At 33.6% G+C, this 16,846-nt stretch overlaps 1 protein-coding gene across 1 annotated transcript in view; it reads left to right on the plus strand.

Moving 5' to 3' along the window:
- LOC126781206 (nephrin) overlaps positions 1 to 16,846 on the plus strand; it is a 440,964-nt gene that overhangs the window by 294,492 nt on the left and 129,626 nt on the right. The window contains exons 6-7 of the mRNA XM_050506069.1: positions 3,355 to 3,558; positions 4,041 to 4,201. Of these exons, the coding sequence (XP_050362026.1) occupies positions 3,355 to 3,558; positions 4,041 to 4,201 (365 nt within the window). The remainder of the gene's footprint in view (positions 1 to 3,354; positions 3,559 to 4,040; positions 4,202 to 16,846) is intronic.

The raw sequence follows: 16,846 nt of genomic DNA on the forward strand, positions 1-16,846 counted from the left end.
AACAAGGATTTCATTATTTCAGTAGCGTGTTTGTGCTAACACCGAAATCTAATTTAAATAAGCACTGTTGTTGTTTATCAGCCCTGGTAAGAGTACAGTTTGCAAAATACGATTTATAGTCTTGGATATAGAAACAAATTTCGCGTGTACTGGCTGTAGGTGAAATTAGGCCGTACCCGGAGAACCGGAGAAGCTACGTGACCCGCTTTATTCACAATTATGAAAAGGCTAAAGTGAGACTGCTTTCTGCTAATCAATTTGTTAACGTATAATCATCGAAGCTAGATTTTTTATAATCTGGTAATCATCATATTTTCTATTACTTCGCTGCATGAAATCTTTATTTCCATACTGATCACTTCTGATACATCCTGTCATTTTAGAAGGCCCGACTAGGTGGGTACCATCTATTTATTCTATTATATCTTAGTATTGCTGCTGCATTTGCTAAAGGGATGTTAAGAATTGTTAATATATGTTATAGTGCCAATAGCGTGTCAGTTAGCTTTTACAAGCCATTACTTTAAGAATAGGACGCTGTTGCCCAACAATGGCGTTAACGGACTGATTTAATGAAATATTTATTATTATGTGTTTCTCGTTAATGCATTTTCAATGTTAATTTTTTATAACCTAAATATTGTCTTCGATTTAAAACACAAATATGAAAAACCTAAATTACACTGTAATATTGCAACATTAATATCGTATGGGTCGGTGGCACATTGGTGATTTTTTTTTTCTTTTTTTTATAGAATAGGAAAGCGGACGAGCATATGGGCCACCTGATGGTAAGTGGTCACCAACGCTCTTAGACATTAGCATTGTAAGAAATGTCAACCATCGCTTACATATTCAATGCGCCACCAACCTTGGGAACTAAGATTTTATGTCCCTTGTGCCTGTAATTACACTGGCTCACTCACCCTTCAAACCGGAACACAACAATATCAAGTATTGCTGTTTTGCGGTAGAATATCTGATGAGTGGGTGGTACCTACCCAGACGAGCTTGCACAAAGCCCTACCACCAGTAAATATATGTAAGCGATGGTTAACATTTCTTACAATGGCAATGTCTATGGGCGTTTGTGACCACTTACCATCAGGTGGCCCTTATGCTCGTCCGCCTTCCTATTCTATAAAAAAAAAAAAACGAAAGCCGGTCTTGCCGGTGCTTGCTTTCTTGTCGGTTTAAATTGCCATTCTATTTGACTATGAAACAGAAGAGGAGTGCATCTGAGCATACTGTAGTCCTTAGATAACGACAAATACTATTAAAGCTAATAATTTTTCTTGTCTTTTTTTATTACTAATATATTTTAAAACTCACCAATTATTTTAACAGATATTATTTAACAGATATCCCGGTCTAAATCGCAATATAAAATGTATTATCATTATGATATAAATCTGTACAATATATAAACGAAACTTGAAATTAAATTGCAGTTAAATGAAATATAATAGCATAATTTATTACACTGTCCAAAGAAATTCTATTAAAGAAATACTTACTTAGAATTCAAAATCATCTAATTGTTTCAACAAGAATGTTCTCGAACTCCGATACAATCTCCTTTTAAACATAATTAGAATAGAGTCGAGACGCCCTACAAACTCATTAAAACTGTAAACCCTGGCTCGGACCAAAGAGTACATCTACAAAATACACCTTTAGCTCATTTTGATTGTTCCATATTGACAATGACAGTGCTTAATTGAATGCTAATAATAACCGATTTTTTTATTGTGATAATATTAAATATGTATTACTTACGAGACGTAGTACATCACATATTAATACTAGCTAATCTCTGTGACTTTACACGGGTACAATTTAGGTTGATTCTATTAAAAGATATAAAGATGTAATATATATGACATACAAGTTGGCTAGTCTCCCTTCAAGAGGGCCGCCGTAATGGTATTCATGCACACAGACTCACTCGATATACTTCGAATATATTCTCTGTATAACTTTAGTGGCTATAAAATATCACGATAAATTTAACGAACTGCATTGAATTAAACGTTTTGTTTTTGTTGTATGACGGTTACGTTCGGTTAACGGATTAACTTAAATACAATTAACATAATCGAAATTTTAGCTACATTATGCGTAATTATATGCACGTAAACAAACCACTTACAAGAGGGAGCTCGGAGCTCGAAACATAAGCCGGCGGCTCAGCGGGCTGCGTGCTTCATGAATAGATGCATGCCAGCAACTAGAGGACGTTCAACACAAATCCAAATTGAATCCATTGACACTCGGAATTAGATTGGACGCACTCGGTATACAACTAGTAATTTAATTTGAACAAAGTGCTCCGTTGGATGGCACTGTGGCTAAGATAAAGCGTTTTAGGGAATGAGGACTTGCATGCGAGTGTCTTGGGAAGATTTTGTCAAAGTGCTCGGGACACATCTCTAGTTAACTAGGAGCACATTTGGCTGTTGAAATAAATTGTACAATTAAAACTATTTCATTAATTTTGACAACATTTATACATTTTTATTTTTATATACTATATATATATTACTATACTTTTTTTTAAGTCGTTTAGTGAATACATTTACAGAGTAAAATGAGCGAAGAATAAATAAACAGTCATAGTTCATTGCAAATTAAATTAATTAGAACTATACTCGACCTTATTCTGAATTTTAAATGCCGCCTTTAGTCAACTCATACTGCCGTTGATTCGTAATTAATCCACGCGCAGCGAAACAGTTTTAATGAGCGTTAACATTACCTTATTTTCATATTTTTTAATTCCAAAAATCTTAAAGAATTTTAAAAAATAATTGTGGTGTATAAAAAACTGTGTTATGCCATTATCAGACATACCACGAGCTTATTAGTTTTTATATAAAATATATTTGTAAGGGGTTTTGTAAAGCCCCGCTGAGATAGTTACCACCCAGTCATCATATATTATACTGTCAAACAGTAATCATTTGGTCTAATTACAGGCACATATAGCATTTTTTTTATAGAATAGGAAGGCGGACGAGCATATGGGCCTCCTGATGGTAAGTGGTCACCAACGCCCATAGACATTATCATTGTAAGAGATGTTAACCATCACTTACATCACCAATGCGCCGCCAACCTTGGGAACTAAGATGTTATGTCCCTTGTGCCTGTAATTACACTGGCTCACTCATCCTTCAAACCGGAACACAATAATACCAGGTACTGCTATTTTGCGGTTGCATCTCTTTTCTTTTATTAAGCAATGGTTAATATTTCTTAAAGTGCATAAACGGTTGTGACCACTTACCAGCAAGACCATTTGCTAGTCTTTCTTTATATTTTAAACTAAAAAAAACTTTGTTTTTGTTGCAGGTCGCCCCGAACCTTCAGTCCGGTGGCTTGTAAATGGTGTGCTAGTAGACGAAGAATACGAACACAATACAGGAGATGTCATAGAAAACAGACTACTATGGCCGGCGATACGGCGCGCGGACTACGCCGCAGTGTTTACGTGTCAAGCGGCCAACTCTCATCTAGTGCCACCGAAAGAGGTGTCACTAGTTCTGGATATGTTCTGTAAGTAATCCCGATAACACTCATGTAGCAGCGACGTTGTTTTCACGTTTCGCTTACTCGTTACGGTATCACGTTATGCTTACCCTTATATGTGAATTACCCTTTATATGTGAATGTCTCTGTCGCTTTATATGTGTATATTTGTGAATAAATATGTCCAAGCTAATATTCAAAATGACTCATCAATTTTCAAACCACGTATACCACCCATACGACTCATCACGAGATCTCCTAAACTCCGCTCGATTGACTTGAAATTTGTCATATACGCTTCCCCGACGTATACGCTCACTAAGAATGGATTTTACGCAAATCCCATCCAAAATTTAATACTTTTTCTTCTTATCTACCCGTACGAAGCTAAGGCGATTAGCTAGTTGTAATATATAAATATTCGGCTTTAATTTGTAATAACAGTTATTACATTTATATGTAACTGAATTTTTTTTTTTTTCAATGCTAAGACTTTAATTATTCCTCAGTACGTCCACTAACGGTGGAGATCAAAAAACCGTCTGAAACGGGCGAGGGTGGCGTGCTCACGGCGGAGCGGAGGTACGAAGTGGCCTGTGAGTCAGCAGGCAGTCGTCCTCCCGCTGCCATCTCTTGGTACAAAGGCAAACGGCAGCTTAAAAGAATAACGGTAAGTGGTAGATTATAATTAAATAAGAATTTTAACATTTTGTATTTTTTAAAAGGAAGGGTATATATGGATTATCTAAAGGTTATACGAGATATAAGCTAATAATTTTGCTGACATTTCGCCACCTACTTTGGTATCAAATATATAATGTATCTTGTGCATGTCATAAAACTGCCTCACTCATCTACACCAGATACACACACATACACAGAATATTTATATTTATTTAAGCTCACATACTATGACATGGTTCTAATCTAATTACAAAGCAAATGAACGAATGTTATTATTATATTAATGTGAGTTTACGATATTTTAGATGATAATAATCATGAATATCACATCCACGATTATGGCAATGGCAAAAAGACTGGCGTATAGCCAGCGTGCCTGTTAGTAAGCACTATAGGATACCAGGATGTAGAGAAATCGAAAATCGATGTGATAACACTTTTATTTGAGCCAATTTGAATAGACTCTGAATGGGCTAACTCTGTATAGCACCTGCTGGTTATTATCCATAATGTGCACGCAAATATTCGCAGTGGATTTTGCCTCGTATTAAATATACTTGTTAAATCTAATCGAAAAAGAATACACAGTATACTAATATTATAAAAAGGCATTTTGTTTTGTCTTTTTAACAGATCAAACCCTACTTATCCGATTGATATTGAACTTTTATATTATTTTACTTAAGGATACGCAAGAGGTATAAAGTATATTTATATGTTGAATTTGCTTGAGATATATAGTCAAGGCTTCCCCAGGTCGCTGGCAAAACTGTAACAGATATATGAAAATATTGTATGAAATATATCTTAACGACAGCGCTGAATGTTTAAGTTTTCACCAACTCGCTCGTCTATTATAATTATAAATAAAGTAGGGTGTGATAAAATTAATTTAAGCATGATTTGCAATGCTTTTAAATAGATAAAACTATTTAGTGTGACTCGCACGATTGACACCCCCGCCCCGCACTGCACGTTGTTGTATGTGTACCAGTTCTTAATGAAACAATTTCGACACTCCAAAAGTAAAATGTTAAGCTGAGTTACCATGATATGCGATTTTGTTAATCATAAGTTATTATGCATGTCAATGTCACTTAACACTCTGTAATTTCACGATCGAGTACTTCACCGCGTTTTAAATTTTTAACAGAACAGCTCTACTGGCCTTAAGATTTTAGTATAAAAGCCAAGTTTATTTAGTGTTACTTCAACGATCAAAAGCAAAACTAAAGCCTATATAGGGCAAGACGTTGATTCCATGTTAAGTAGCTTCCCAATCTAGGAGTAAAACGACTACTTGAAAATTAAAACGATCGAATTCTCCGCAAAATAATACATCGCCTGGTGCCCAGCAGTGCTGCGCAAGCACGCAGCTGTCGACGGCGCAATATATTGCGCGTTATGTAATGAATCCGGCGCAGTGAGCCTACACTTAGGCGGTAATTACAGGCGATGATAGACGCCGGTTGGCAGTAGGCCAGCAACAGCTATCGATACCGCGGGATGCCCCGGCGTATAATTCATATCGATGTAATCGATCTTTTCGGTGGACCATTAAATTTGATGCAATGCCGAGAGTTAATTTCCAATCGGATACAACGAATACAGTCGGAACCTGAATAAACCCATTCATTGTCTCGATTTTACGAACTCAGAATTAAAAGTAAACATTGATTGCACACGTTATAAATGATTGAAAATTTTAAATCAAATCTTAGCATATAATGAGCGGGTTGTATCCGCACATTAAGTATTTATAAAAAAAAAATTATTGCCAAAAATTCAAATTTTGAAAACACTGTTTATTTTTCTGTTTGTAATAATGTGTTATGCGAATGTATTATTTCATTTAGGTTTTGCAAGAGGAAAGACAATAATAATATTATATTCTTATCATTAGTCCAAATAAACAAAATTATCCGCAGAGTATTAATATAATTATAACCAATGAAATTACTCGATCCATTGTTAGCACATTTTTTGACAAAAGATTTTCATAATGATATCGATATTGTAAAGCGTTAATGTAACTTCTCTCAAATGCGACTTCGAAACTTTCCCATATAAGTTGAGTTAAACTAAGCGAACTCATCTGTGCGCTGACAGCAGCGAAAGTCGCCCCGAGTTGCCGCAAAACGCTGCGCGGAATTAATTACTGGCACTAGGAAATGTTTAAAAGGTTACTGAAATTCATCGATAGTTTCATATTTCTCACCTCGAACCTACCTAATATGGATCTGAATAGCCAATATTCTTCAACAATAAATTTTTATATGTATAAACAGTTTTTATTTGATGCGAAAAATAATATTAATTTACATATTACTTTTGTCACAAAATTTTACTAGATTAAATTTAACCCTAAACACAAATAAATTATAATATGAACCTAAATTTATTTTATATTATTATATCGAAAAGCTATAAAAGCTATTTAAAATTCGGTCACTAACTAGTTTTCGGACCTTTTTGCGAAGGATAAATGCGAGTTATAAAATCTTTCTTCGCTTTGTTAATCAAAAAATGATCGTTCGGACGTAAACGTTTTTCTAACAGACACTCATGCAGTTAGCGTCGGCGTCAGCGTCGCACGACTGAATCCAATTATCGCAACGCTCATTGAAAACTTGCCGCAACCAGACCGCACCAACTTTACCCATAATAAGGGAAACTATAAGAAACATTCTTTGTTGCCGTTGTTAACAACTAGCCGGAATAAAAATATAATAAATAATATTCCATTGATCAAAGCATCATAAGCATCGAAACCGAGATTTAAACTAAAAATTATTTAAATTTAAATATTAATGCGTTTTTCGGGAAACGTGATTTTTCATAATATGCTTAATTTGCGCGTGCCCTAGTTCTAGTCCTGTTAGTTGTTTTATCATAGCAACGTTTATGCTCTGATTACTTCACTTTTGTTTTTATGCAATCAACAACGTCTAATTCATTTTCTTCATCTTCCTACATTTTCTTTGCGAATATTCAATTATTGTTTGAAAACTGGTTTAGATACAACTACAAACTCAACATGTGTTGCTTTAAATTGTACATCAATACCGGACACTATCACCCTTTGTAAGTTTCGTAAGTTATTTACTCTTTCCTCGTATACATCTGCCTCAAACAAGCCTCTGGCTGGTTACATTTTGTGCGTGATTGATTCTGAAAAGGTCCTCCCTTGATGATTGATGCGTTGCGACGTTTGTGTCGACGTGCTTCTTTTTTAGACATATTAATCTTCTTTATATATCAGTCTAGTTTTTGAACTGTTATGGGTAAATGTTTTAAAGAAATCACATTAATTAAATATCTAAATATTTTTAAAGTAAATATGTTAAAATGAAAACATACAAATCGTGTATTAAGTACAATAAAAAAAAAATTATATACTCGATTTAAATAACACTTATGTAAATTATTTCGGAAACGCATTAGGACGATTATATAAACGGATCGGATTTCGGAAAAAAAATTAAATATTGATTAACCTTAAGGTTATTTTTACTATTTAAATTTATTATTATAAGGTAGATAAAAATGACACTCCTAATGAAAATTAGTCACCGGTACCTAAATATGCTAGCACTGTAAGATGGCTTATTAACCTCGACCTAAAGCGTCAATGCGTCAACTACCTTGGAATCTACGATGTTATGTCCATTGTGCTTCTAATTACACTGAACTATTCAATCGGAACACAGCGATACCAACTTCGTCTCTGCACAAAGCCACAAAGGGTTATCTTGTGTGACAAACACACATGTATTTCAGATAATGACGAATTGGTATAAAACAAAAGATCTTAATGATGGAAATGCAACAGTTACTCAAATCTAAACATTAATTACCGTTGCTACTTGATTCACTAGCTGCACGAAGCTCTAAATGGGAATTGTGCAAAATCCTTTTTTGAACCGGTTGAAAACTAATCAAACTGTGGTTATCGTGCAAAAATGATCGCGGCGAAAGCGGTGAGGGCGTGACACATTTCATATCAGACGCTCAAGCAGTTAGCGCGGGCAAATCCAATTACCCTCCTCATTGAAAACTTGCCCGCAGCCGCAATAACTTCGACTGCGAGTGAAACAATAAGAATACCTGCCTTCTACCTCGCTCCCTTTGTTTTAAAAAGATCTGGATATTTAACACTAAACAAGAGTTTTCAAAGGTCTTTGTGCACTTTTATTACTTTGTTCCACTTTCAGCTCGTTCGCTGCATAGTTCAAGATATTAAATGCTTGCTACCTTGACAGTTGATTGAAATATTGCATGTTTTGAAATACTTTTAAATATATATTTATGATACTTTTATTTTAATTACGAATTAGGAAGATTGAGACTTATACAATACACTTATAATTTAAATCGTATTATTATTGTCAATGTTTAGAACAAAGAAAAAATAATATTCATATTAATGAATACTTTAGTTATTTTTTATTAGGTAGAGTCTTCTTATAAGTATACCAGAAAAATAAATACACCGTAAAACTATTGCTGTGTCCTAGTTTGAAGGGTGAAGGGTGGTCAGTTTACAGGCACAAGGAATATAATAATTAACACTCATGATTCGGCAGCCCTTTAACGATGTACTTGTGATACTTCTTTCAATGACAAGGTAAACAAATACATATATACCTTGGTATATAGTATTGCCACAGATAGTAATCTGGAGACCAATTTGTGATCTGACTGTTTAAATAAATAAATAAGAGAAAAGGTGAATTAATTCTTATAACCTACAAACAAAATTACTTCGAAAGAACATTCTTATTAAATAGGCCGTTGATAACAAAACATTGTCAAGCTATTTCTGTTAATTAAAATGAGTCTGACATTAATAACGACTTACGTTAATTGATAAGTCTATTTAGATAAGGTTCCCGGATAAACTAATAATTCTGTGAATAGTGCAATCCTGGCAGTAATTCGATAAGTACTCCCCGGGCGCCTGCGTCTCGTTACCACTAGCCAATGAGCCGTGACTATGCTCATTGATCCAGCACGAAGATGCACTGTTCAGAGCTCAGCAAGGGGTCGTTTGTTACTCCACGTTGAGGATTACACTGCAACGTGATGTAACTTATTTAACTAAGCTATTTGGAGCTTGTTACAGATAAGTCATGAAACTTGCAAAATTCCTATATAATTATTTATTATATACAAATACACAATAAATGAAAAGCTGAGTTAGCCCAGTGGCTAGACCAAAAAAAATAAAATAAAAATATACTACTAAGTATGCTGGAAAAAATCTCATATTCGTCCTTTCTACGTTATAAAGATTTTTATTCTTAAACGTTACAAATGTTTACTTACGGCATATTGCACTTAAATTAGATCGAAATCTAAAATTACGTATCTATAAATCAGTATGTTTTATTGTACGCAACGGACGACAGTTGAACTAACTCCGTGCCGGCACGAGGACCACATCGTCTACGAACCATTAGCTGATCGCGGGAAGAATGGCGCTGGCGATCTGCCATCTTGATAATTATCTGCTATTAACTTTGGAGCCAAATCGCTGACTATTGATCTTTTGAAAGTATATACCTTTACATTATTTATTTTAGCGACATATATCTACATGTATGTATTCGACCTTTGATTGGAAACATTCTTATTTTCATATAAAAAAGTAACAGCGTGTGAATGTCCCACTTATGGCCTTAGGCCTCCTTTCCTATTTTTAAGGAGAACGTTTGCAAGTACGAGATAAATTATAAACAAATTAAGCACATGAAATTTTAGTGGGGCTTGCCCGTGTCTGAACTCACAATCATCGGTTATTATTCACACGTTCTAACCACTGGGACCTCATCGGCTAGCAGTAGCTAGAACGTAAACTTAATTTAGAGTCAAAATATATTTGAAGTGATAACTTCTCTAGACTCGCGTCACCGATTTGCTAATGTTAAAATAATTAAAACGTTAAAAGTAGAATAATTTAAGAATTGTGGAAATTAATGAGAATTATAATGATTTAAATTTATGTAAATAATAACAGTATATACAAATGATATAAGTGTATTTTAAATATTATTTTAGCTTGCGGCATACTGTCGTATGTATTTTAGCTTGCGACATACTGTCGTATGTATTTTAGCTTGCGGCATACTGTCGTATGTATTTTAGCTTGCGACATACTGTTGTATGTATTTTAGCTTGCGACATACTGTCGTATGTATTTTGATAATTGAAAAGTATATATAGTAAATAGGGATAGAATTATTACTTAGAGTGCAAATAAATGTGGAAATTTAATAAATATATATAACAGTTTCAAGTTTTTACTTCTATCGGCAGACTGGTAGTTTTTTTGATCACAGTAACAATTAGTAAATTTCCCTCCGCTGGTCAATGATCTGTCTCTCATTTTAAATATATCAGAAAAGGTTTGGAGCTCTTTCCAGCGCTGCTTCAACGCGGGTTAATACTACAATTTCATCATGGTTTCATCACGAGCCGAAATTAATGAAAGGATGCATAAAGCCAAATATATAAGCACTGTACTGTAAAAACATTGAAACATTTTTCGTCCATTGTCATCTATCAAAATTCACTTCGCCTGGCCATAATACCTGCAGTCTTGGGTTAAAACTTACATGTCATTAATCAACTCGACTGTTTTTAATACCAGTAATAACATCAAAAATTAGCTCATAACTGACTGAGTAACTGACACATTATAAAATAAACGTTGAATATTCTTAGTGAATTATATTGAAAAATTAAGCAGCTGTGATTATTCCGTTCTGTGTGATTATTGAAAAATAAATCAAACAATTTGTGTAATAGTGAATAATAAACAAAATATTAAAACTTAAATTGTTTCCTAAAGGTCTTGTAATAAATTATAAAAAATGTAAGATGATTTAGCCTTATTCACCCAAATACATTAGCTACATCGCGTTACGTTTAGCTCACAGAGGTGTACATAACCCACACGACCCAGAAGGAGCAAACATTCGATACGTTTACCCGTTGCTCGTCTCACAAACTGTACATTAGAGCAATTTAGATGATAATACACCGGCAAATATTTATCCGCGCCGTTCCCTTCGCCCAATATTCAAAAATAATAGTATCCGTTTTGTAAACAGGCTGCGATATTAAAACATATTAGAGATTTCTCGCTTGAGAGATTACGAACGATCAATCGAGTATACGATTAGACGCTTCAGTGATTTCAGCGTGTAAAAATGTAATAGGCTTTCGTTTGTATTTTTAAGAATTACTGAGTGATTGAGTAAATATTGAAAGAATTATAGTAAAAGACAATTAAGATAAAGCGAGCCATTTACGCCATTTAATCGCTGGACTGTATTCGATTACTATTTATAAACTTTATTTCACAAGAGAATTTAATTACACAATAGGTGGGCTTCACGCTACTGCAATTTCCATTAGCCAACCTCAAGACTTACACTAAAGGCAACACAAAGGCAAGCAGAATTACATTCATTTTGTAACATACGCACAAATACAAGATAACTGACGCACATATTATATTGCACTTAAGTTTAAGTTAACGAGAGATTATGAATGATATTTCTTTATTATGAATAACTCATCTAATAAAACTTTTTCTTTGACTATATTTTGCAAACTGAGTTAGTTTTTCTTCAAAATTGTAATATTATGTAATGACTACTAATAGTATGGTATGTATAATCTAAGCTGTATATTAAAATATAGTATAGTAGTAAGCTTATTAGAAGTATTATAATATTTACTAATACACTACGTCCTTTTTTTCGAGTCGTACGAATCACAGAATCGCGAATGATTTATATTTCTATGATTAGAAGAATAGACCGTTCTAGTACCCATGGCAAAACATATTCGGAATCCGGTATGGACCATACACATACCTTCATTATATTATAAACCCTGTGTTCAGAAAATGGCCGAATATGCAAATTTCTACTGTAATATCTTCATGATGATATTCCAGATTAAAAAAAAACAATCAATTAGCAATATTTAAAGAGAAATGAAATCGAAGTCACATCAGATAATTATCAAATTGAATCGAATAAAGTATATTTGGCAACATGAAATTCAATATTTTATCTGTCTAATAAAGTCCGTATCGTCGAATGTTCAATCGGTAAAATTTCCAATTTTCATGGTTCCGAATTCGCAAACATCGGGTTCGAATATTAAAACATATTAGAGATTATCCGCTTGAATGATTACAAGCAACCAGTCGTGCATGCGATTAAACACTCCACTGACTCCGACGTGTAAGAGCATACAAGCTGATTTTGTCGGTTTACAAAGCGACGAAATGTTGAATTTGTTAGCCAATGAATGCTGTTTTGAAATATTAATAATACTGAATGCTTACTGCGTTATTCTTTAGACATTTTATTTATTATAAAACGCTACCTCGGTCTAGTGGCTAACTTATAATGACTCGGAATATTTTGGGGTAAAATTCTCGGGATTTGCCGCTAAGAAATTCTCAGTCTCACACCGGAATTATGAAGATCGCAATGTTCCATCTCCGTGCTTCGGAAAGTGTAAAACAATTCGTCCTGCAACTGATTTCTCTATGGACTCATATATATGCTTACGCACACTTAAGTTTAGACTATCTTTAGTTTTAACAATAAATGTTAGAATATTTGTGATAGACTTCGACTCTGTTTGACTGATTACCATGAAAGTTGGAACATGTATTACTAGGTGGTAGGACTTTGTGAAAACCCGTCTGCTTGGGTTTCACCCACTCGTCATATATTCTTCCATCAATCAACAATACTAAGTATTGTTGCGTTCCGGTTTGAATTGCACTCACTCGAGTCAATGTAGGCACAAGGGACATAAAATCTTAGTTCTCAAGGTTAGCGGAGCATTGGCGATGTTAGGAATGGTTATAATTTCTTACAGTGCCAATATTTTTGGACAGTGGTGACCAGTTAACATGTATTAACTCATTGGTTTAATGTAAAATTATTAACAAATTCATGACAGGACCCATTTACGAAGAGAAGACACCTACTTGGCCCATAAGCCCAGTTTGCCTACCTATTTCATAAAAAACGTATCTCCTAACGGAGAAGGTTTTTATTCTATACACTTTCTTGAAACTTGTATCTACGACTAAATGCCGAAGAATGAATACCGTCCAACTGATCATCGTGACAATTGCTACATACATATACACAAGGCGGACAACATGTTCTAAAGGGATTCGCTAGTTGTACTTAAATGTATTTATAGTACGATAAAAATTATTATATTTTCATACATTTATTCGTAAAGCAGCTTATTGAAATTCTAAACCAATAAATCTATTTTCAATAGAATATTTTCCGGTCCAGTTGAAATTGTAGATTTGTTACCAAACTTATTTATTTGTTTGTACTGAGTAGATTGTTAGGCCTCAACAACTGTTATAATAATCTGGGTCAAGCAAAAGTTTCCAGTTGATCGAAAAACACGGCATCAAAGAGAAATTTTGTTATTTTTAATAGTTTATTGACTTAGAAAGTGATTGTTTACGAGCAATACATAAAATAGATAAAAAATATTTTATGTTAAATGGCTTTATTTGAAAAGAAAGATTTTTTTTTTTATAAATTAATTCTAAGAAATGTTAACCATCGTTTACATCACCAATGCGCCACCAACCTTTGGAACTTAGATATTATGTCCCTTGTGCCTACAGGCACAAGGGACATATTAGACTGGCGCATAAGGATTTTCTTATATTGCCACTGTCTATGGGTGGTGGTGACCATTTACCATCGGGTGGCCCGTATGCTCGTGGACCTACTTAAACTATAAAAAAAAGTAAAAGATGTTTATCTATACTACGTACTAATCAATGCGAAAATAACTCTTCTGTCTATTACACATTTACGGCTAAACCACTGAACTGATTTTGATGAAATTCGACACAAATTAGGGCAGAATCAGTAATTAATATAAACTAATTCCGTATTGTTTATCACTTGTATAAAAATATATGCTTCCATTTATTTAAACTAAGCCTTTCTTTATTACTTTGCAAACGTAAAAGTATCTGTAAGGTTTTATAGTAATACCGAATACCCAGGAACCATGTGTTGACTTTACGAAGTCTGAAACTTGTTTTCAGTTTATTTGTACTTTCGTGTTGACGCAAATATTTCATGGACATAATCAATACATATCAATCATACAGTTGTCAATATATTATGATGCAACTGTTAATATTGGTACTTTGATAAAAAAAAACCCAAAGTGGGTCTTATAACCCGAATCTCTTTTCTTATTTTTTTAAAACGAAAACATTTTCAATAAATCGAGCATTATGGAGTAATACTGAATGATGAATTATGTAATAAGAAATAATACTCTAAAAATAATTTACATAAACTAATAATTTAGTATAATTTTGAACCTTTCGCGAATTATGAACTTTATATTTGGATTTTGTACACGTCACACAACACGTTGTAGTTCAATCTTATTGAACACATCCGTAGAAATAAAAAACAAAACGTATTATAGCGGGTAAAACTCGAACACGATATATAAAAAATAATAATAATCATAAAATAACACTCCGCTCAATGGACGTGCGTTCTACTCAATTGCGCTATATATCCGAATATGCTGAGCAATTTCGTCATAATAAAATAAAAAAAATGGTGAAGTTAATTGTTTTCGTCACAATTAAATGTCAAAAATATATATGTAAAAGCCAACTCGAATCAAGTTTTTTTTTCTGAACTCAGTCGATGTCAAACTAGGCACGATAGGGTGCTCGTAGTGGGGATGTATATTTAAAAAAACGAATAATGAGACGACGTTTGAATAGTAAGGCGGTCGAGCATATGGGCCACCTGATGGTAAGTGGTCACCAACGCCCATAGACATTGACATTGTAAGAAATGTTAAACATCACTTACATCACCAATTCGCCACCAACCTTGGGAACTAAAATGTTATGGCCCTTGTGCCTGTAATTACACTGGCTCACTCACCCCTCAAACCAAAACACAAAAATACCAAGTACTACTGTTTTGCGGTAGAATATCTAATGAGTGGGTGGTACCTACCCAGACGAGCTTGCACAAAGCTCTACCACCAGTAAAAAAGGTTCAACCGAGCAAGCAATCTCTGCGACTTCATGTGTTAAATATGTGCTTATAACTACCTGCTACTTTTACTTTATTTTAATATCCTAGAAAATAAAAGTAGGTAAGATATTTTAAATTTCCGTTAACCAACCATAATCAAAGCCTGATTATATTGTTTAAAGCAGAATAATGCACGGCCTGACTGCAATGTTAAAGCACATCAATATAATAAAATCAAATTTATTTTTTAAGACATCAAGTCCCACTTGTGGAAAAGGAGTAACGAAAGTTTGAGAATCGCAAATGTCTTTCATTCTGTCATTTGTTCTATACTCTATGTGAATTAAACTGTAAGAGCGACTTATGTAAGGAACGTGAAATGTTTTATGAGAGCCAAAGAAAAAGTTGTGGAATGAGCGCGAGGCGGGAGACGGCACAACTTTAAGTTAAGCGCCTGATATTTAACATAATCATTATTGTGCCAACTTTTCTCGTTAAAATGAAAACCTAGAAAAGTTAAGTGTGGGTTTTTAAGGAAATATGCGTACATTACTTACAAATTTCTTAGATGTTCATAATGATAATAAATTAGAAATAAAATAATTTAAATTCGTACAGCTTATGTACGTTACGTATGTATATAGTTGAGAAATATGGAAGGCATTATTGCCTTTAAAAAAGCTATTTTTTGATGACGACATACCTACTCGATAGATTTTTTTTTAAATGTTACTGTTTGCAATTCGATGAATTTCTACAATATAATTGAAGTAAATTTCAGGATAAATGTCCAAACCAGGATCTATGTTCAAGAAAATGTGCTAATTCTAAGAAAAAACATTCATATGAGATATTTTTTTCTTTAACCAATTTTTTTTGTTTAATTTTTTTTTTTTTGTTTTTAGTACATATTTACATACAATCATCGTCCACTCGAAGCGTACTTACGCTGTAACTGTCCCTATCGAATTGAAATGAATTTGTAATCTCAGTTGACTTGAGAGTCAATTTCGTCTTCGAAAAATAGATACGACAGATTGAATATAAAATTGAATATCCAAATCTAACCGAAAGGCTGATTATATTTTAGGTTAACATGTAGCACTTTTTTCAGCCAAGAAACATGCCGCAATATTGTCAATGGAAAATGTGACAATTCCATGAAAAAATAATTAAACGCAACGATATAAAAATGTTACATGTTAGACCTTTATGGATATTTTGACTAAATTTTGCGAGTATAAAGAAAACTGAAAACGAGTCGTATGCACAAAGTAAATTCGGTTGTTTTGGTAAAAACATCCCGTTATCCAGAATATGGGAGCTAAAACAAAATTCGTGTTCGCATTTCTCTGTTATATCCCCCTGTACGAAGAACTTTAAATAAAAAGTTTGGGCAACTAGTTTTATAAAGTTGCAATTTTGAAAATGTATTTTTAGGAAGCGTTTCAAAGAAAATACTCCAAACTCACAAACGCAATAATATGCTTTTCCTCGTTGTTCCCGCTGGATAATAAATGACAATATATTTTATTTGGAAC

Source organism: Nymphalis io, chromosome 3 (genome assembly GCF_905147045.1).
Source record: "Nymphalis io chromosome 3, ilAglIoxx1.1, whole genome shotgun sequence".
NCBI lineage: Eukaryota > Metazoa > Arthropoda > Insecta > Lepidoptera > Nymphalidae > Nymphalis > Nymphalis io.